The following is a 23,032-nucleotide window of genomic DNA, read 5'->3' on the forward strand; positions in this document are numbered from 1 at the left end:
AAGATTTGCTCAGTTCTTCAACCTGGAACTGCATATTTTACTCAGCTGTGTTATATATTGCTTCCTTTCTTCCTGCTTGCGGTATCTGGTGTCACTTCTCATTCATTTGAGAGAAAATATGGGCCTTGGGAAAGTTGTCAGTTTGCAGACATTTGTTGCTTTTTGATTGAGAAAGAGGAAGATATGCAGTGACTGTTGAAATGAGATTTGGATTCAAACATAGCTGAATAAGATACTCCCCAGAAAGTGAGCATCACCATTCCAGGTACACACAGCACACCCTGTATGTGGTAACTTTGTGCTTCTGAATACTTACTGATGGCTTTTTAGTTGCTGGATGTGCCAAGAATTTGAAGTTCTGCTGTCATTGCTTTCTGTTGCCCTTTGTTGTTGTAGTTGAATCAGAATTAAAAATTCCTGCAAATAAAAACTGTTTCCTCCTCCAGGAGCAACCCCTACAGTGCCTCAGCTTTGTGCCTTCAGCCTAGTTTCCCTGTTTGCCCAGTTATAGGTAACAGAGAAGCATTGTCTGTTGTGTTTGGACAGTTTGAGGCACAAGCTGCAGTAGGCTTTAAACACAGCGTAAGTTGCAGTTCTGGTAACGTCTTTATGTCATGGGTTGTATTTTTGGGTATGCTTAGACAAGAAAAGCTTTTGCCCCTTCTGTAGCTAAGCTAGATATTAACATCTGATACCACCTTTGCCTTAAGAAACAAGGAATGTGAGAGGACATCACCTCTCAAGCGTTGCTTGATGTGATGCCTGCTTTTGCTGTGTGCAGAGCATCTTGCTCATTTTTGTGTGAACTCCTGTGAAGCTGGATTCTGTTTGCAGTGCGGTGTGGCTCTCTGGAGATCACCAGGACCTTCTGTGATCTCAGTCAAAAGGTGGGGAGGTCTTAAGGCTGATTGGTGTCAGTGACATTGGTGTCACCATGTGAGTTTCAGATGTTTTTTGGCCATGTTATAATGGAGATCGCAGTCTAAATAAGGATTATGAATTTTCTTATTTTGGCTGGTTTTGATTCATGCTAAATGACAGAATATTGTAGCTGTTTATGGCCTTACAGTGACTTCAGATGTAGTGTTTCTTAAAATGTGGTAGCTTTGTGCAATTCAATTGGTATCCTTTCTTCTCAAAGTGTTATGTGAATGGCAACTTCACTTTTAAGTATTTCCCTGTAGGTGTTTCAGTTGCTCTGGAAGCCACATCCTTCATCATACATCGTACTTCACATTGATGTATCAAAGAAATTAGTGAGCTGCCAGCAGGAGTCTCACTTGCAGAAGTCTCACAAATGCTTCAACTCAACTCTGTTGGCTGTGCAGACTGAGATATTTAAATAGCAAAGGTTAAATGAGGGGGGGAACAAAACACCCCAAATGTGTCAACATACCATGCGACACCTTTTAATAACAAACTATCACTGCTATTCTCTACCATAATCTCACCATAGTGGCACAGTGATACACGTGGAGTTGTTTCTTCTTGCCTGTCTTTTTACTGCTGAAATCTAAATGTTTCAGTGAGCTGATCATGTAGAAAATGTGGAGGCATGTGGGGTACAGCCATGGGGTGCCCTGAGTCAGGATTGGACCTTTAGTTGACAGGAGGCAATTGTCGACAGAGATGATGGATGTGTCAGTGTTTTTAATAGCTTGATGGACTTCTGTAGCTTTTTCTAAAGCCTTCTGAAGCTATTTTGAGCCTTTTTTTTTTTTTTTTTTTTTTTTTTTTTTTTTTTTTTTAACCTCAACATCCCATGGCAATGAGTTCCATGGTTTGCTTATGCATTTTATAAAAGCTTCCTTTTGTTTGTACAGCTGCTGCAGCTGATGCCAATAGGTACTTTTGTTCTTACGTTATGGATGACCTTCTCCATGCTGTATGTGACTTCATATGGCACAGTAACAACCTTACTGCATCTGTGTCCTGTTGCATTTTGCCATGTGATGATGGACCAGAATGGTTTTTAAATTGTGGAGGTAGTATGGAAATGACAAATGCCATTAATTTGTTGCTTCAATCTTTCCTATTTATTTCCAGCATTGTTTCCTTAGAATTTCATGATTTGGCTGATTTGGTGTTATGAAGTTACTGTCCCTCTTGTATTTGTCAATGGGAATAGCTATTGCAGAACATTTTTTTAATAGTGAAGACTCCTCCACCCTCCTTTCAGTGGGGTCCTACTGTTGTTAGCATTGGATTTCACTTGCCATTGTAATATTTGGTCACCTCTAAGGTTCTATGGTAGCTATTTGTTATGAATAAGGTAGTGATTAACCTGAATGATTAGATATCCCAGCAGTGTTCACTATAAGCTTTTTGTGAAATGATGTCTGTTGAGTAATGTAGGTCCTAAATAGGATCGTTCTTGGACACTTCTTAGACAATCTCTTCCTAGCAAAAACCAATTGTTTGTGAATAGCTGTTGTTTCTTCATGAGTATTTCTGAGTTTTCACAGGGAGTATTGTTTTTAACTCAATGTTCAGGTGAGATATAAGGAACGAGTTTTTTGTGATAAGGGTCATGAGGGACTGAAACAGGTTGCCTGGGAGGTGGTGGATCTCGTTCTTGGATACATTCATAGGTTGGATGGGGCTCTGAGTACCTCGATTGGGCTGTAGGTGTCCCTGTTTTTGCAGGAGGGTTGGACTTAGATGGCCTTTAGAGTTTAAGTTCTTTACAGAGAGTGGTGAGGTGCTGGAACAGGCTGCCCACAGAGGCTATGGATGCTCTGTTCCTGGAGGTGCTCAAGGCCAGGTTTGAAGGGGCCCTGGGCAGCCTGGTCCAGTATTAAATGTGGAGGTTGGTGGTCCTGCCTGTGGCAGGGGGTTGAAGATTCATGATCCTTGAGGTCCCTTCCAACCCTGGCCATTCTGTGATTCTGTGGCCCTTAAGAGGTCCCTTCCAGCTCAAACCATTCTATCTGTTACTACTCTTTGTTACAGCTCTTGTCAGTTTCTCAGGCTTAGGCACTGGCTTTATTGGTCTGCACTTCTCTTGACTCCTTCCCTTCTCCCTTTTCCTAGATCTCTAGAAGCCTGTGTTTGCTGCCTTCCAATCCTCCTTCTGTGTCAAGTATAATATTGTGTGCTATTCTTAACATTTCAATCTGGTGTCCGGCTTCTCTTAAGCTGACAGGTATCATTTGGGGCTGGTAAGTCACAGAGATCCATTTGATCAGTCTTATTGACTCTCCTGTGAATTCTGGCATGGAGATAACCAGCTTTACAGTAATACCTGGGAGAATAGTATTTAAAGGAAACAGTCGGTCATTAACACTAATTTTTGCAAGAAAAAGTAAGAAAAAGTAAGCAAGAAAAAGTTGGAATCTATGTGAGCCACTGGTGGATGTGTTGACTCTTCCTTCTACATGAAGAAGAGATGAGTATCTGAAACAGTGTCACCTGCACAGAGATGTTGGTTGTTTCTGAGTGGTGAGAGTGCACCTGGGGCTGGGCTGCTGCCATGATGGCATGAGGTGGGGCCTGCATGGGTTCCTGAATTAGGCAAGGGTTACCCTGCACTGCCTAGCACCATGGTACTTACGGCCATAATGCTGCAGGTAGGTGATTGGGCTCTTCTCTGGGGTTGGCTGGGGTGGTGAAACCTCATGCTGATGGCAGGTCTGAGGGTGGTGAGTGATTGCGTTGAGGATGCATGTATTGTTAGCATTGTGATTTTGTTTCCATTTTCCTCTTCTGTTTAGCTGGTGTGTTCACGTGAAAGCTGTATTTTGTTTCCAAGTCTCTCTCTTCCCAATTCCAGGTGGGGACAGTGAGTGAATGACTGGGTGGTGCTAAACTGCTGCCTTGCTGCTAGGGTAAACCACAACTGGCAGGACTGGGACAAATGCTTTGTCACACTGTAACCAAACTGTTACCAGGTGGCCCAAGCTTGCTCTGTTCTGCCTGGTGAAGAAGCCCAGCGCTGCCTTGTGGCTCAGGATGCCAATTCAGAGCCCAGGCAGTGGTGGTGAGGTAGGGTGTGCGTAAGTAGGAAGCTGGGTTCAGGACCCTGCTTTGCAAAGGTCTGAATGCCTGTGGTTGTGTTACTGGGAGGAGTACTGGAGATCATACTGCTGAGACTGTTCGCTCACAGCAATGCCTTCAGTTCTCTCTGCCAGCTGGGATACCCAAGCCCATTGGCTGGTGAGCCAGAATCTTACAACTGCAATAGCTAGTGTCTTGGAAGAGTTCGCTTTATTTCCTTCAGCTTGCATCCCCAGGTACTACTATGAATAAACAGAAAAATTGATATGGATTTTGTTTTTGTTGCTGTTTGCAATCTGCTGTAGGCCATCTTTTATGGAGTTTTGGGAATACATGTTAAAAAAAATCCCAAGTTCCATAGACTGCAAGTGTGAATTTTGTGAAGAAGTCTCTTGCCCAGTACCGGTGTGATGTTGGATAATTAGAATAGGGGAGGCTGCAGCTAGTTTCCCTGTTGGAAAATATCTGATCTGTGACTCTTCCTCTTGCATCAAGTGAGTCTTCTTCCTTTGACAGACAAAATGTTTAATGTTTCCCTCCCACATGTTAGCTTGAGTGCTAATGTGGTCCTATTTTGGACTTTTTTAGCTCATGAAAGTTGCAGCAAGCTTCCTACTTCTTGCTGGATGCATTTTGTTTTTTTGCCATGTCAGCTGTTAGAATGAGATTGCTGTGGGAGTCTAATGAATCCTGTGTTAAACGTGTGTGAGGTCGTAGGAGATGGGAGTAAGGGAGATTCCCCATTTCAAACTGTGCGCTGATCTGTGGGCTTTTGAAACTGAGTCAGAAGGGTTTACTTGAGGCTGTGAAGTGTTTCTTGCCCTTAGGTATCTGCCTCACCCTTGGCAGGGATGATTGGTCTTTTCTGGCTGCTGCTGGATGGCCTCAAGGTGCAGTCTGTTGTGGTTAATAGTCTTTGGCTTTTGATGTTCTTTGCATGAAGATGCTGGGCCCTCTAGCTGCCCAGCTGCTGCTCAGGCAGCTAACCCAGCTTTGCATCTGGAGTGGTGACTGACGCAGAGCAGAGATGATGGAACTTGTCCCTGGCTCCCAAATAAAGTTCTGTGCTTTAGAATCACAGAATGGCCAGGGTTGGAAGGGACCTCAAGGATCATGAATCTTCAACCCCCCTGCCACAGGCAGGACCACCAACCTCCACATTTAATACTAGACCAGGCTGCCCAGGGCCCCTTCAAACCTGGCCTTGAGCACCTCCAGGGACGGAGCATCCATAGCCTCTGTGGACAGCCTGTTCCAGCACCTCACCACTCTCTCTGTAAAGAATTTCCCCCTGGCATGCAGCCTAAATCTTCCCTCCCTCAACTTGAAACCATTTCCCCGTTGTCCTGCAGTTATCACCCTTTCAAAGAGTTGATTCCCTTCCTGTTTGTAGGCTCCCTTTAGGTACTGAAAGGCGGCAATGAGGTCACCTTGCAGCACAGAAATGGTGGGTGATCCCAGATCATGTTATTGCAGGTGACTGGAAGAGACGGAGAGATCCAGCCCTGGACTTTGTTAACAGCGTTTGTGCTTGCTGAAATCCGAACTGCAGGCTGTGACTACAGAGGAGCTGTAGCTCAGAGCATGTGCATGGTTCAGAGTGATTAATGGATTTTGAAACGAAAGTATCAAAACGGGTTAGCTTGGATCCAGCTTAAACTTTCATTCTTTTTTTTTTTTTTTTTTCAGGCTAGCTCATTTCAGCTAAATGTTGCAGACTTACTGTTTTTCTTCCATTGATTATAAATGGAGGCTTCAACACGCCTATGGAAATTCAGTAAGCCTTTGCTCTTTATTTTGGCGCTTTCCATGGTATAGTCAGGAAGCAATTGAGATTTCTGATAAATTCTCTCTGAGCTGAAAGATGGTATCACTCCCTTGTTTTTTGTTGTTCTTGAATTTCTAGGCTACTTTTCCTTTTCCTTCCCACTTTGTTTCCCCCAAACTTACGCATTCTTAGCGTGTTTACTCAAACTCTGACCTATGCCAGAAATGTCAAAATCCATTCTCCTCCAGTCTGCCTCCTTTAGCTTCTAGTACACATCTGACTATACAAGCATTTTCCTGTTTTGGCAGTTAATACCTTTATTTGAAAAACGAAACAAGTGTGTATGTGAAGTGCTTCTGCATGCTGATGAGCAGCAGGCTAAATGTGGTGCTAGTTTAAAGTCAGTGGGACTGTTCTTGTGGCTTGTGCCTTGTCTATGGCTCTTCCACCACTGATACTGAATCTGCGCATCATCTGATCACTTGGCTGTGTGCATTTGTTCCAGATGACACGTGAGCACGTGGTAGCCTTTAAGTTGTGGTTAAATCATGTGGTACTGTAGTAAAACAGCCAGCAGGCTATTTTAAGAGGGGAGGCGATAACCTCATGTAGTACAAAATCTTTTCCAGTAAAATGACTCTTCTGTAACACCTCCTTCCTCCACTTCCAGCTCTTACCTTCTGCCCTGCTCTGTCTAAACACTGGTGTTGGAAGTCTGTGGTTTCGCTATACATTATGGTAGTGACTTAACCTGGTATTTAGCTACTGTTATCTCTGTTTTGCAAGTGGAGGTCTGGATTACAGATAGGACAGGTAACGCTACGTGTTTTGGATCAAAATAAACTGTTTTTCCTACTTTTTCTGCAGATTTTTTCGTGATGTAAATGAGGTACTTGGCTTCATTACATAGCACTCTTCCCACTCTGTACAGTAAGGTTTTTGATATTGAGTTGATACTGGAGAAATCACTTGAGAATTGTTGGCAGAATATGAATCTAGACAGAAGGCATCTGAGATCAGTTGTGGTAAGCCATCCTTCCTGTGTTTTTCAGTAAGAAAATGGAAGTGTTTACAATTTAGCTGATACGTACTTTGTTTTAGAAAGTAAATCAAATATTAACATTTCAGTTCATAGTATTTGAAATCCTTAGCTTCAGGTATCTTGAATATATTGTCTCCCTTTTCATTAATGCTCAGTTGATTTGGAGTCTTAAAAGATAAAATTCAGTGTCGCTATGGAATTCAGGCATTGGCAAATGGCAGTTTGACTCTTCAAAATGGAATTCTCTCTGTGGAATATTTGTGCTGATGATCAGCCTTCAAAACCTATTCAGAGGGCTGAGTTTCCTCTAGTCTTCAGCCCAATTTGGCAGTTGGCTTCTGAAGTCCTAAGTGATTCTCATTTATTGCTGTCCAGTCATCTCAGTTCCTGCACCGATTGCATGGGATCTTGCTCTGGGGTCAATCTTCGCTTTCATTGCTTTTGATATTTTCAGTTAGTGTGAAGTGTTGGCCCAGAGTTTAAATGTGAAGAGCCATTTCTTGCTTTCTTTTTCCTTTGAAGTTTTTTCCTAACTTGTTTCTTTCTAGCTTAATATTTAAATGATTAAAAAGAAAAAAAAGCCATGAAATGATATGCAGCTGTGATGCGTGGATTGCAAAGTAACATTAGATTCATTCACTTGTTTGTATATCAAGGCAGGAAGGAGTTTGCAGGTTCTCTTATGGTTACTTGAAAGTATGAAGCTTTCTTGTTGCAGGCAAGAAGGTGCAGATCTGCCTGTAAGCTTTACATAATACTTCAGGACATGGCGCATTTCCTCTAAACTGTAACTCGGGTGCTTGCATTCTCCATGCTGTTTCTTCATGGGGGTGTTGGATGGAATTGGTATGAAAATAGGTGCCCAACAAGGGTCTGAAATAGAGGATATGGAAAGAATGACTTTTAAAAAGGAAGAAAGCTCAGCCACTGCAGTGACCTGCATCCATCCATCTGACAAGGACTGCGGAGTTGCACTGGTCACTATTGCTACAGGCATCCTAGGAATGTAGAAGACCAAAATCTCCCATGTAATTTTTTTAAGCAATTACTAGTTATTTACAAACTGATTTAAACATACAAAGGCCTGAAAACACAACTGACTTGACCTGCTTTATCCTGCTGCATTGATTTGTATACATTCATATGAGGGAGAAGAAAATGGTTTTGAGTATAAGCAGCTATTCTCAGAATGAAAGGAACAGTCCTCGAGTAGATGTTAGCATTGTTCTCAGAAAAGCAGGAGCTAGAAACTGCCTTCTTTTCCTGCAGCCTATTTATTTTGAGAGGTCTCCTGGTAGTTCTGTGTGCTTTATTGTTTGCTTTGTCTGCTTGTTTATAAAATTTGGCCTGGGCTTCTTAATTATGGCACTACATTCAGTCCCATTTACAGCTTTGGCTTCTGCTCCGCTCACATCCTTCCGTGCTGTGTTAGTTTGTCATCTGTGATGTCTAAAACACTGTGATTAGAAGCCTTTATTATTATTTTTTTAAGCCAAATATAGCTGATACACTGCAGTTTGTTTACAGCAGCGCTGTGCTGATAGGAGCTTCAGAAACACTTGCATTCTGCTTTTATAGGGCTGGATGATATTGCTTTTGAAGAAGAAAATTTCTTTGACATTCTAGAGAAAACTTGCTGCACTCTCTTGAAGGCACTTCTGTGAGCTCACTGACATCCTCAAACTGAGGAAACAGAGTAACTTGGGTTACTGAGCACCTGATCTCAGGCATCAGAAAATGGTATTATTTTGTACAGTGCTTTTTTGTTATATTCACGCGTGCCTGAGCCCTACACTTGGCATGCACTGCAGTTTTTACTCCTCAGTTCCTTCAAATATCTTTAGTGTTCTTGTTGTTAGAAACTGGGAGATGGAGAGAGTGGATTTTTTTAGTTCTCACTTAGAGAAAGAAAAACAACTTAGAGTTCAGTAAAACTACCTTTACCTTTCTCTTGTGGTTTTCCCCCAGTGTGTACAACTGTGTGACAGTGTCAGATGTGTTGGCAGTCTGTGCTGGATTGAGAGTTAGTTGCTCTTCCTCTTGTGAAAGCAATAATGAAACTTCATAGCAGTGCTATCTGTATTTCCAAGCATGTAATTTATAGGCTTTTTTGGTTAGGGTGTTTAGAGAGTATTCCTCATGCATTTTGACCTGTATGTCCACAGCTATGTTTCCTTATTTAGGAAAGAGCTTTACATAGTTCTTGTCTCTATATATGAGAAATAAAGGTGAGCTTTACCAGGCTGAGTCTTTCTTAAGGAATGCTTCTGTCTGAATTTCCTTCCCTGCTGAGATAGCTCTCTTCATGGACACTGCATCTTGTTTAGCTGAAACAAAGGAGTTGCATAAGGATCCGTTCTAATCCGTTGTGTTGGCATTCACCAAGAAATCTCAGTTTTGGAGTCCTGATGAAATTTTGTTTGGTAGTTTCATTCCAACAACTTCTATCTGGAGATCCAAGAGTGGGAGCTTCCTGAAGTCCGTGTGACTCCATCATTTACTAGTATTACATGTCACTAAATGACTCTCCTTTTCCACTCTGCTCCCCAGTGACAAGAGTTTATCAGTGCATAGTATCTTTTAAGATTTAAAATGTACAGGATAATTCAGGTGCTCAGGAGGATTGGACTCACATGATCTTTTGAGGCCCCTTCCCATCCCTGACACTGTGATTTGAAAGTGAGTTAGGATGGGTAGTGATAGCTGTACTACTCATTTACCTGTGCAGGTAGAAATATGGAGCAAGCTCTTCTTGTAAATGAAAAACGCATGCAGGTGTTGCTAGCACTCCTGTATTTATTTTTAAATTAAATATTTTTGGCTACTGCTAAAAGCCTATACTTAAAGTACAAGGTTCTGTAACTTTCTTACTAAAAAATCCTTTTGGAATTCATTTGAAGATGCTAAATTGCCATGTTTTGTGTTTAAAAACATACAAAATTCGGGTAATCCCGGGAATTGTATAGCTCATCTTCTAAAAGGAATCTAATATTTCTGTGCAGATTGTTTGCCATGTAATTTTTTCTGGGGTTTGTGAAAACCTGTGTATGCTTAGTTCTGGTGATGTTTAGATGTTGCCTTTGAAGCAGTGGCTTGGGTGGAATGTTGTATGGTATTTGAAGTGAATCCTTAGTGCCTCGCAGCTGGCTGTGGGACAGAACAGAGATGGAGATGGAAAGCTTTAGTACATCTTCAGGAAATCTAAACAAAATTTCTTTAACCTTTATCCTTTTCAAATTTGTGTATTCAGATGAATGCGTGCCATCTGTACACACAGTTGTGTCACTTGTATATGCTTTTACTGCCAGTGCCTGCTATAGTAGATAACAGGTTTTTAAAGTATTATTCATTGTAGAGATTAAAGCTATTTATGTGGTGTGGTGCTCGTAGTACAATTAAGCTCTTTTGGTTTTGAGGAATACGTTCATATGAGCAATAAATTTTATTTCAGATCTGAATCTTTATACGTTCTTTACCACTGAGTTTTGATTTCCCTCGTGAACTGTTACAAATAGTCCAGAAACCCCACGCTGCAGATCTGTTCTCCCAGTTATTTGTCTTACTTTTAATTTGTCAAACGACTTGATTTATTTAGCTTTCCCTTGTGCTGTGTATTACAGTTTGGGCGACTGTATGCATCATACAAATTTCCAGAATGCTGTAATCTTCTTCCCTTTCCCCCCTCCCCTTCCTCCCTGTTGTCATAGCTCCCTGCTTTCCTTATCTCCCCTTTTAGTGCCGCAGCTTTCAGATGATAATTCCCTGCTCTCAACCAGCTGCTGCATAACGGCTGAGTGAGGCTGAGCTCCCTCACTGCTGACCCACCGTTGGAATGAACAAAGACATCGGTGCTTTGCCTGCAGGCTTACCTATGTGCTCTGGGTGTGTGAGGGTTAATCACGAGGAGGTGAAACACAGCCGTGGCCGCCCTCACCAGCTGCTGTGGGCAGGAGCACACCGGGGTAGTGGTGGAACTAAAAGAGTTGCTGGAGGTTCTTGTTTGTGAAGGTCACTATTTCCACACTGAAAGGTTTTTATTTTTTTTCCTCCTTTTTCCCTGCTGTTCACTTCTCTGTGCTCCCATGGCCAAAAGCTGTGGTCTGTCTGCCAGGAGCAGGTGGGATGACGCATTGCATGTGGTCATGCTGCTTGCTGCCAAACCCCGCAGGTGATGCAGAGACCCTGCTCATTTCCTTCCATTTCCTCCGGGGGAGCAAGCCAATGTTCTTTTAATCTTTTACACAGGGAGCCCTAGGCCACCGAGCTGAGCTAGGAAGCGTCCTGCTGGTTTGGAACACACAGCCTGGAGGTCATAGCTTGTTGTAGGGGTAGGTCAGCAGTGGCAGCCTATCTGTGATTCACAAATAGCAGGGCTGTCCCTAAATTAGCTGCTGTTGCTCACAGTGCTGGGCTTTAAAAAAAGCTGCTATCTATCTTCGTCAGATGTTTGAAATGTTAATGTCTGCTGAGAATCCTGTACAGTAAGTTTGAAGCATTAGTCTAGCAAGGAAATACATACTTAAAACAACCCTTTTATCTTCACCAGTATGTGAACTTGTCTTACTGTGAGATGCTCCTTTCCAGTAGATCATCCCCTAACCTGTACTGGTGCATGTAGTTATTCCTTCCCAGGTGCAGTATTCTATACTTGCACTTGTTAAACCTCATCATGTTCCTCCCTGCCCAACTTCCCCATCTGTCCAGGTCTTGCTGAATGGTAGCACAGTCTTCAGCTGCATCAGCCAATCTTCTCAGCTTTTTATCATCAGCAGGCCTTGAAGATGGTTAATTTGAAAACAAGTCATTGCTGGACATTTTTGGTATTGCTTAGTTTGCTCTTACCTGACCTTAATTTCATTTTTTTTCTTTCTCTTATTCCTCTGCCACTGTGTTTGTGCCTTCAGTGGATACTGCTCCTCAGGAATATAAGGGATGAGTATTCCTGTGTTGGTTTTATTTCATTAAGATTAGGTCATAAACACCTTTTGAACAGAGTTCTCCTCTCACCAAGGGCTGACAGCTCAAGTGGTTTAGAATGACCTGAGTTTATTACTGTGGCCCTTATTTATGCATTGGGATTTAAGTAGATGGATACAGAAGTCAGTTGTGCTGTGAAATGAGAGTATGGATTTAGTAGCTGAAAACCATTACATGGGTGAAATGGATCTCTGAGGCATTTAGCTTGATGTTTAGGGAACATCACTAATGGGAAAATCAATATAGCTCCTATGAAATGAATTTAAGAACTGTCTAATTAATAGCCTCTAATACAATTATAAATGAAGAATTACCATCTAACATACATCTTCCTAAAGGGTATTTGCTGCATTGATACCTGCTCACGTTGTTTAACGTTTCATTAATTGCTCAGGAGAGGCCATTATATAATTGACAGGAAAGTTTGCTTCCTGTTGGAATTTTAGCTGCAGCAAATCTGCTGGCTGTGACCGAAAGGGCTGCTGTGCTCCTGGGGGTGCGAGTAGTGCTGTGCGTAATGCAAGGCAGTTTGGTCAGATCTGCTTTAGAATATAGCATGTGTCCAGGAGATTGATAGGTGAGATGTTGAAACACAGGAGAGGAGAGAGAATAACGTGAGAATGATGTTATTGACCTGCTTTCCTGTTCCTGAATAAGAGGTGTAAGGGGAATCAGTCTGCTCACCTTCTGGAGTTCATTGATTTCCAGTGAACTTTTATTTACTGTAAGGAGTTTCATAGCATAGTCCTGCTCTTACCTTTATTTAATACGTTATGTTTTATGTTATGTTATGCTTTATGTTAATACTTAAAAGGCATATTTGCTTGTGGTCACTTCTGTGGAATTTGAAATCAAAGGGCCGATGTTTATTTGCTTTAAATCATTTGCTAGAAGGATTTGGCTTATCTGTGTCCTGGTGCAGCGTGTCTTATGCAGTTGCACAGTCACATCCTGACTGATGTTTTCCCTAAGTGTCGTGGGGGAAGGTAGGGGGTGGATGAATGGGAGGGTAAAACATCCTTGCAGGTGGTGTGTCTGCAGAGTTGTTTGCCTGTGCAGCAGGGAAAGATGCGCTGGAAGTATTTTTCCATGTGGACTTGCTTAGTGTCTGTATATGCCTGTCACACAATGTTTAAAAGACAGTGGAATTATTCCCGAGCTAATATATTTTGTTTGCATATTTAGGTTCTAAGAGCTATGGCAAGGATGTACAAGTCTGAATTCATGCTATGTTTCTGCAGTTTGAAAAGTGGGTTATACTGCTGTCATGGGAAGTAATTTAATGTGCAGGCTTTGTTTTGGTAACGGTGTGCAATATGAAAATAACTGAGCTCATTACTCGCATCTCAAAATTCAGCCTTGGCTCTGTCAGTTACCAAAGTACTCTGTGGATGTCCTTCTGGCCATGCTGAAGGAAGAAGCTGCTGAGGGACTCTCAGATCCAGATGAGATGTTTCAAGGGTCAGCTCTTAGGTCTGCATGTAAATAGCAGGACGGAGATGGCAGTCCATCACACACGCGACTTATTGTGAAAACCTGCAGTTAACCCTCTTCTCTAGAAATCCCATGAAGCTCCTCGTGAAACATCTTGAGATAATTTTGCTGAGTTGGAAGGGCTTCTTGGGTGTACTATGAAATCAGCATGAGGATGTCGTGGCCCTTTCATTAAAAAACAAATGACCTACTGGCTGTGACAGTGCCGAGGCTTCCTGTTGGAATGGCTCTATATAAAACCACGAGGAAGCAAACATTTCTCTTATCCTCTCATTGTGCTGCTTCCTGTGAGGCAGATTGGATGCACACCCTGGATACAGGCATTTTTTACGACCTCAGACACATTGTAAGGCCCAATCAGCTCCTCCTGGCTCCCTCATAGTCCCAGCACAACAGGAAACGGGGCGCACTTGCATCCTGCTGTGCTCCGCTTAGCTGGCCTGGCAGAGCCCTGGCTGAAACCAAGCTCAGAATGAAGGTGAGCTGAAAATGTAGTTGTGATTATGATTATTTCTTACATTTCTGTAAGTTTTAGCTGTAGTTTATAATGTTTTTCTTAAATGTACCTTTTTAATAATTCTCTCCCCCTCTGCCTGACCCCTTCCCCCCAGTACCTTTCTGATTCAACGTCCATGCAGGTGCCTGTGTCTATTTCCATTCTTCTTTAGGCTCAGGGCCACTGTTTCAAATACTCTTTACAAGTACTCCTTTGAACTATCTGTAGCACAGTGAAACTTGGTGGAAGATATCTGACTTAGTTAACGCAAGCGGGAACTGCTTGGTGCCTGTCAGCTCTGCCTGTGACCATGGGATCCTCGGGCTGTCTGCCAACTGGGAGATGCTAGCAGCAGATGATCCTTTGGTGTTTGTCAGCCTGTGATGTGGTTACTTTTAAAAGCTTCCACGAAAGCTTTCACTGCTCCATTTCGGCTGCTTCCCAATGCTCCGTTCTCTCTCCTGGGGCAGCAACCTCTCCGTCCTGTAGGCTGCTGGAGGATGGGTGCAGGGCTGTGGATCTGCCGGTGGGATGTGGCTATGATCAGGAAAACAGCCAAGTTCTTGCTGACTTTTTTAGTTAACGGTTGGGACACTGCAGGAAGCTGAATTTTTTTTTTTTGTTTCTGAAATTAGTTGGGACAACAGTGATAGCTGCCTTTTTGCTGTCCTCTTTCTAATCTTACACAAGGGAATACTGTTACTCCTTTGAATCAATGCACAATCAGTTGCGAGAGCTGTTTTCGTGACATTTTGGATGAGCGTTTTCATTACCTCAGGCAAATATTATGAATTTTCTCTTTTTCTCCCCTTGAAAATCCAGATGTTTAACGTCATCACTGCATGCTTGCAAGCTACTAGCATCTTTTCTACAAGATAGTTTGAGGTTTGAATCTACTTCCCACAGTTAAAAAATAAAATCATCCTCAGCTTTCATCATCCCTCCCCTTCCCAAAACTCATTCCAATTATATAACCTATCCAGCAATGTAGAATTCATTGACTTCAAGGAATACTGTTTTCATCTCTGTCTTGTAGAATAAAGGAGTGTGTATGCTGCTGTAATATTTTAAAGTATGTTATGAACAATTGGGTACAGTGCTTGTGAGCTCCTACAGAATAGGAAGAGTGTGCTGAGAGGGTAGTGCAGCACTCTGAACTTCTTTTTGCCAGAATCACACTTGATATCTTTAGCTTATATTTTCTTCCTTTCTTTTTGACTCGAATTCATCTGTTCCTATGTTTTATTTCTATTGAAAAACAAGTTTTTTAAAAAAGGGGAGGAGAACCCCACAGTTTGATGGATCTATGATAGCCACCTGAAGACTGATCACCTTGAACAGGAAATAGCTCCTCCAGTTATGGTTTGCATAAGGATAGAAATGTTTTGTTTAAATGGTTCCATGACTTAATGTACGTTCTTCTGTTTTCAGACTTTCGATGCAAATGACCTGTATCAGGGTCAGAACTTCAGCAAAGTCCTCAGCTCTCTGGTTGCTTTAAATAAGGTGACTGCAGGTAAGTGCAGCTTACACTTTTGGTGCTCTCTTGCCTTGTGTTCAACTTGCAGCAATGTATATTTATGCCCGCTGCTATACTTGGGATAAAATAAGCATCTGCAGCCTTTTAGAGGTGTGTTTCTTTTTTTGTTGTTGCATCTTGTTGTTAAAGCTTTACCAGTGGCCCTGTGGATTCTGTAGTCTCTTCTTCTGCAGCAGGAAGTTTTGCAGTGAATCTAAGAGTGAGCCTTTAAGCTAGCAGTAGCTCTTAGAAATCAAGGACCTTTGTTTAATAGTGCTATTAGTATCTTGTCCCCTTTATGGTATATCTCTGGTCCATTACTGAAGAGTTATTTTTTTTGTTTATTGTTTTTTTTACGTCAGGTATGACTTCTGCAAACAAATTATTAGGGCTAGTGAATGGGCATGGAGTAATATTCAGTTCTTTTGAAGCTGCTTATACTACTGCTTCTCATCTTAACTTCGAGTGGAAATGTTGATTGCTTTCAGTGCATCTTTAAAGCTGCTACTGCACACTGACCATAGCAGTCTTCACGAGGAGGGGAAAAGTGTGTCTGATCCAAACATCAGTTGAGTAATATCCACATCAAAAAGTCACTATTGCAGGTGGTCTTAGAAGGGACCCCGACTGGTTCATTTCATGGAAGTAGAGAAGCAGTATGTTGATATGGAAATCAGAAATCAAAGCCAGGTGTTTGTGCCTCATTTATAGAAGCGAAAAGGACTGCATAAGTCTTCTTGACCAGCTGTTCCTCCTAATGGTTTTCTTGGTGACTGTAGGCCTTTTGAACTGTAAATATCCTAAGTCTAGTATTGGAAGATGGCTTTCAGATCTGGGTCTGCATGAATTACATGGATACACAGATTCTTGAGATAGATCTTTGCACAGCAGAAGGAGTGTGTGTAGTGAGCCTGAAGACTGACTGATGAAAGGCTAAGTATGTACACTCCATTGAGTTCTTTAACTTCAGGAGGGGTAAGTTCAAGGGACCAGTTATCTTCTGTAGATGGATAAGGGGAGAGGAACTGGTACAGGGAAGATGAGATAACTGTGAAGAAGTGTTACAAACCCTGGAAATGTTTGGATAGATGGAAGATTCTATGAAAACTAACAGATTAAATATTTATCTAACGTGCAGACTCTGTTGCTAGAGAAGATTCTTGAATTATTATTATTATTATTATTATTATTATTATTATTTACTTTCCTGGACAATAATCTTTTTGGAAGCATGGAATTAAGAATAAAGTTACGACTTTCAAATGAAGTCCATGATCTTGTCCCATTTTTCTCCAAGCAGTTTATGAAAACGAATTTGAAGATTCTTTCTGTAGTGGACTATAATCACCACTATTTGTATTAATAGTTTGTTTTAATACAGTGGCCTCAAGTGCTTTTAAGAAAGCGACTTCAAAGGGAGAAGGTTTTTATGACTTTGGTGCGTGATTATACTATCTTTACAAAATACTTAAGTTAAAATGATAGTTTTAGTCTTGCACTATTTGAGTAATAAGTTTACCCTTCAAAAAATATATAAATGCAATGACTAATTTAAAAATATATACCCAAATAAGGTAATAATTGTAGGCATAGGGCATCCTCTGCCAGCATTTTTCTCCTGTGCTCATTGCTCATCTCAGTCTGGTCCTTCTGCATTTTAGCTGCTGTTAGATGCTGTACTGTTGAAAGGCATTCTCTTTGAGATTAATAGAGTTGTCCCATTGGATTTGACGTGAAACAGCAGATGTACATTGTTCATCTAACTCTGTGTGGAATGGAACCTGCTTGTGTCACTTTTCTATACCAAAAATAACTAGGATTGTGTAATCACAGTTTGTTTTAGTCTGAAAGCAGCCAAACAAGGGAATATGGTTGTCTGTGTACCTCTAATGTAGGTCAAATGCTGCTGGAGGTGCACAGCAAGCTGCTAGGAGGGATTAGCAGGCCTAAAAATTAGGAGAGCAGGTAGAATGGGAGACTTGTGCAGCCTCGTGGTGTCCAAGGTTGGGACACATGGCTTATAGGGCTCCTTGAAGCTCAGATGCTCACTCAGTTTTGTTATGTATGGAAAACATGAGGGAAAAGGATGAGATGTGGTGTACAGGCAAAGGAGCAACGTTTGCCTGCTTTAACATGCCTTGTGTGTAAGGGCCATGAGAGCATTCCTCATCCACAGGCCTGGCTGTGAGGGCTGGGGGCTGGCTGAGAACTGGTGCAGCTGAAAGCAGCCCCATCTCCTTGTAATGCCGGATGGAGCTCCTTGTGGATTTCTGTGGTGGAACCCTAGCACAGAGAAGATGCTAATGCACAGCTAATGCCTTGCTTGAGCTGAGCCCCTGCCTTGCTAATACACAGCTCTACCCCCATCATGGGTAGGCTGATGGTGGGAGGGCCCAACTGATCACCTCCTACTGCCCTGATACCCAGTAGGGTGGCAGAATGAGCCCAGCCCTGCTCGTTCTGACAGCCCCTCGCTGTCAGCCCTTTGGAGAGGATACATCGCAGATGATGCGGGCTTATTTTGTTTGTTTTTTTTGAGAGAGAAGCTAGTGAAAGAGTGGAAATGTTGTTGTGGCTTTTTTTTTGGAGCGGGGAGGGTGATGCTGGTGTTCTTTCCTTCAAACAAGCAGCTTTCTTCCTATTCTGCTATTCCCTCCTGCCCTCAAAGAAGAAGAAATAGCTGATCTGGCAAAAAGGATGGGAGAGGAACGTAGGAAGACAGTGGAAAGAATGCTCTAATTGAGAAGGAGATGGTGGTGGGGAAGAATTAAGAAACAGATGTGGCTGGCTTTACTTCAAGCAGATTCTATGCATTTGAATTTCTTAGCCACTAGCTAAAATGATGTTGGTTAATTACCTTTAAAAAGACTGGTAGTGGGTAGGAATGGAGAAATGCAATCCTAACCCTCCTCTTCCTAAGCTCAAATTGTTTTCCTGTCTATATGTGAAAGAAGCTGAGTGTCTGGATTTCAGATCATACTGTTGCTTTAACTTTTTAAAACTGGAGTTATTGAGCAACTACGGATACCTTAAGCCTGCTTTAAGCATGTGAGTTGTTCAGAAGTAAGCAGAAAGTTACATGCAGATCTCTCAAATTCTAATTGTTGCTTTGTGTTCCTTCCCCAGACATAGGGCTGGGCAGTGACTCTGTATGTGCACGTCCCTCATCTCATCGGATAAAATCTTTTGATTCTCTGGGATCTCAGTCTTTACACAGTAGAACTTCAAAGCTCTTTCAGGGCCAATATCGGAGTTTGGTAAGTTCTGTAATTCAGATGTGCTGAGATGTGCTTTTTAATTTTTTTTTTCCTTTTTATTTAATTGATAAATAAACAATTGTGTAACAAACAACTGATTACTGTTTTTCTTATTTTACCCCTGGATTTCAAGCCGGTGAAGTTCTGTTTCTGCAGCTTTTCTTACGATGTTCTGAAGTACATGCAGCTTTCTGTGACCTTCTAGGGTAGTGGTTTTGTTTTTTCTTGGTGATTTTTTGCCTTTGTTTTTTCCCTTTATTGATTACCACTCCACGTTGTTTGCACAGAGTGTTTTGCAGCATTTATTTCATACTCTGAAGTATAAGGTCTTTTTTAAAGGCAAAATCCTGTGTTTGTCACTGGTTGTACTCTCTCTGAGTTTAGGGAATATTAATGAAAGATATTCAGACCTCAGCAAGGATGGTACTTCTAGTGTTGGCAATACTGGTAGTTGTTCCTGTTTACTGTTATGTTTCAAGATGAATCTTTCAAACAGCCTTCAGGTAGCGGAGTGGCATGGGCAGTTGCTTCACACTGCAGCCTTAATCAGGGTGGGGTATTACGTTGAAACTAATTGTGATGAAAGGTGCTTTTAGCAACTAAAAGCTTGGTAAGGAAGGTTCCAAACTGTAAACTGCTTTTTTTTTTTTTTCATGCTTAAAGGGGGGGCTATTTTGAACTATGTGATGATTGTTGTATGGAACTTTAACACGGTGCTATGTGTGGCTTGCTGTGTTTTCTCTGATGTAGCAGAGCCTATGCAAGTTCTCGCCCTAGGCCACTAATGCCAGCTCCCACTGTGCTGTTCACCACCCACTCTGTTTTGCTGATGCAACCATTTGTAGGACTAGCTGTTAGCTGGAAAACTGAAATAACAAGCTTTAAGAATTTGTATCAGATCTGAACAGTTGTGCAGACAATTGCGAAGGGAGGGAGAAGCTCAAGAATGAGAAGAAAGCTGGTGACCAAAATGAGGAAAATACATCATTTGGTTTTGCTGCTTTAGATAATTAGTTTGGAACTGTTCTCACCAAATATGTTGCTCATTTGATTCTGCTGAGGAGCCACTCTGATAAAGTGAATTGGCTGTAGTTGATATAACTCTGCAGTGTTGCTGCTCATTTTGTGACTTTCTGCTGTTTACTAATCTTGCTAAGCAGTTTTACCAAGTGAAAACACATGACATACAAGCAGAGGGCTTGTATGGCAGAGATAATTGTTTGAATCTGTGGCAATATAATCATCAGACATTTTGCAACTTAGAATATCGTGAGGCTTTCTGTATATTTTCAAACTAAGCTGAGGTGTTGCATGTAACGATGAAAAAAAATTGACAAGGTAAGTATTTTAATCTCCTCAACTGCATAGCAAACATGTAAGTGGAATTCTGTTAACCTGGAGACCTGAGTAGGATCACTTACACAGAGATTTTCTCACGTTACATTTTTTTTGGTTATACAGGAGCTGGCATTACTGTGTAAAGATGGGTGTGTTTAGTAATCTTATTCTCTCAGTTACAGTGCAGTGGTTTGTATTTGGATTACTTAAAGCTGTTCAAGTATTTAGCTTTTTTAGCTTTTTTAAAGCTTAGTAGTTCATCCTAATTCTACATTGCTACAGGTAGCCAAGAACAAAATGCTGAGTTTGAACATTGTTCACTTGAAAGTAGCTGTGAGCATTTAGTTATTATAGAACAAGAAACCTCATATTTATAAGCATGTGTGTACATGGACAGCTGCAAGCTGAATGTGCATCAGATTAGCACCTATTCTAACCTTGCAGCAATTGATTTTGTGAGTAGTTATTTGATATAGATTGCATAACTGATTCTTAGGCTTTCTGGAAGAAAACAGTCTTCCTCTGTGGGCAGGCCACTGTGACTTGCACATTCCAGGGGAGGGAAGCTTTAAGTTGCAAACTGTATTTGCTATCCAGTAGTAAGGGTTCTGAGTCAAACCTAACTCAGGACCACCACTCCTGATCTGGAATGAGTTAGAAAACTCTCTGATATAAAACTGTTGCATCTTTGTATCTGCAAAAGGCATTTTCAGTTTATGCTATATAGAGAAAAGAGTGGCATTTTTTGTTTTAGTAGGAACTACTCTCATTTTTTAGTTCTGTTTCCCCATTTTGATTTGAAGAGGCTGTAATAAAGTGATAAACTCTTGGGACTTGCAGATATCAAGAAATGAAAATGAGACACACCAGAAATGGCAGATCATCCCTTGCAAATCCTTAGAATAAAAATATGCAGGAGATGTGTGTTTTGGGGGAAGAGGGCAGGAACTATTTGTATAAATGCTTCTGTTAATGAAATAATCGTTTAAATGTCTAAAGTTATCCTTCTGTATTCCTACTAGGACATGACAGATAACAGCAACCATCAGTTGGTGGTGAGAGCAAAATTTAATTTTCAGCAGACAAATGAAGATGAACTTTCTTTTTCAAAAGGAGATATTATTCATGTAACAAGAGTGGAAGAAGGAGGCTGGTGGGAAGGAACTCTAAATGGCAAAACAGGGTGGTTTCCAAGTAACTACGTACGAGAAATAAAATCAAATGGTGAGTTTTAAAGTAGATTGTATTTATACAATTCTTTATTTTGGCTAGAGGTGGGTAGTTGATTTAAAAACTGTACTGTTTTTTGTACTAAGTTTCAGCTTGACTGTATTTACTGAAGTTCAGTCATGGAACACATTAGTGCTTAGGAACTCATACTCCTTGTCCAGTTTACTATGTGGATCACTCCAGGAGTTTAAGTTCACAGTAAGCATGCAGAGAACTTCCACGTTCTTTTGTCTGTCTCTTTTGCAGTTGGATTGCTTTGACTTTCTGGAATGCTAGATTTTGCCTCTAATGTTGATATGCTTTGAATTGGTGCTTTGGGTTTAAGTAGTAAGGGATTTCCTACAAATATCAAAAAAAAAAAAAAAGAAAAATCGAGGCATGAAGCAAACAGAAGTGTGTCATTCCTGGAGGAAAAATCCCTAGTTCCACTGAAACCTTCATAGAGACAGTTTCTTTTTTTTTTTTTTTTTAGGCAATGTATTTGTGATGTTTTTTTTATCTTTATTGTTCCCATGTCTTCCTCTCTTCTTTGTACAAGCCATGCTCTTACACCAATCCTAGATGCTGAAAATCGTGTGGTGAGGGTGCCTTCTGTGAATGTCGTCTTCATGACTAAATATCAGAACAGACTTTTTTAACCTACTTGAACATTGATGTGGGTGACATGATCTACTTTTTGTCTTTTCCCTGTCTTTACTTGTTTTTGTTGACTGGAAACAAACCTTTTGCTCTACCCCAAGAAGCTCTGTAGCTTTGCCAGTGTAACCTTGTCATAGCTCCAACCAAAACAAATCTTTCTGGCCCTGCTGAAACGTTGGGGTGACTGCTTTTTAGGCAGCTAAGACAGATGCCTAGTTGCTACCTGAGGCTGTGAGATTAAAACCCCATTTTAAAATGTATTCTTTCTCTTCCAGTTGTACCCTCTTACATTCTTTTTCCTCTTCTTCCTGATTGCAGAATGTTGGAGTCTCAAATATCTGCACCTCTGTGTTTATTTTCAACTAGATTCTCTTAGATGTACTCAGGATATCTGTAGTGTTGTGGCAGTCTTTCAGCCGTGATGAATGTTTTTTCCCATTGTTGCTCACGTAAAGAATTGCTGCATAGATCTTGTTTGAATTGCATCGATTCTGATGTCATCGGACTCTGGAGATTGGAACCTGGGTCAGCCAGAAGGCTCCAGAATTGAAATAGCTTTTAACAGTGAGCATGCAGGAACCTAAAGCTGCCAGCAACTGGAAGGAAGGTTGTTACAGTCTTTTGAGAATACTTGACACGAGTAAAGTGACTTTTCTAAGCAGGAAAGCCAGAAAGCTATGAAGCTGAGCTTAGTACAAAGTACAGTTCTTGCCAGTTCTTGCAGCCCTTCCTGATACCTGATTTCTAGGGCCAAAATGAACTGCTTCAAGGATTAAACATTCACTTCTCACCAATGGAAGAGTTCTCTGCTAAGATCTTCATTTCGCTGTGCTCTGTAGGCATGTTTCCTATGCTGTCTTCTACTTCTGTAAGGCTGCTTGCATTCTTGGAGCACTTTGTGCTGATTCCTTTCTCTGGAAGGGAGTAAGTGCTGATTTGTAATAGTGCTAGCACAGTATGCTAGCTGATATGTGTATGATACTTGTAATGAGTGGTTGTAGAAAAGATAATGAGATTTTTGAGCAAAACATGGCATTCAGTTTTCTCATGCTAAACGATGTCTTGGTAAAATTTGAGGAAATCAATTTGATTGGGATAGGAAAGGATTTTTATTTTGCAAACAAGACACTATCACATTTAAAAGCTTTTTTAAATTTCAGAATGGAGAGGAAAAAAAAAACTTGCTTGAAATTTGGTACTTAAGATCAAACATGTGAGTAAAAGAATAACTGAAGTAGTAGGGTTTTCTTTTTCCATGTATATGCCTACACTGTAA

The 23,032-nt window shown here is 41.2% G+C and overlaps 1 protein-coding gene across 4 annotated transcripts in view; it reads left to right on the top strand.

Moving 5' to 3' along the window:
• ARHGEF7 (Rho guanine nucleotide exchange factor 7) overlaps positions 1-23,032 on the top strand; it is a 106,040-nt gene that overhangs the window by 25,620 nt on the left and 57,388 nt on the right. For 3 of the 4 annotated variants that reach the window (XM_042809629.1, XM_042809626.1, XM_042809628.1), the window contains exons 3-5: positions 15,205-15,289; positions 18,419-18,549; positions 20,910-21,111. In XM_042809629.1, the coding sequence (XP_042665563.1) occupies positions 15,205-15,289; positions 18,419-18,549; positions 20,910-21,111 (418 nt within the window). Of the gene's footprint in view, positions 1-13,662; positions 13,756-15,204; positions 15,290-18,418; positions 18,550-20,909; positions 21,112-23,032 lie in introns of those variants that run through there. The other variant, XM_042809627.1, reaches the window with a different exon arrangement.

The sequence above is a fragment of the Centrocercus urophasianus genome, unplaced genomic scaffold, assembly GCF_019232065.1.
Source record: "Centrocercus urophasianus isolate 14NV4802_14NV808 unplaced genomic scaffold, USGS_Curo_1.0 seq_12, whole genome shotgun sequence".
NCBI lineage: Eukaryota > Metazoa > Chordata > Aves > Galliformes > Phasianidae > Centrocercus > Centrocercus urophasianus.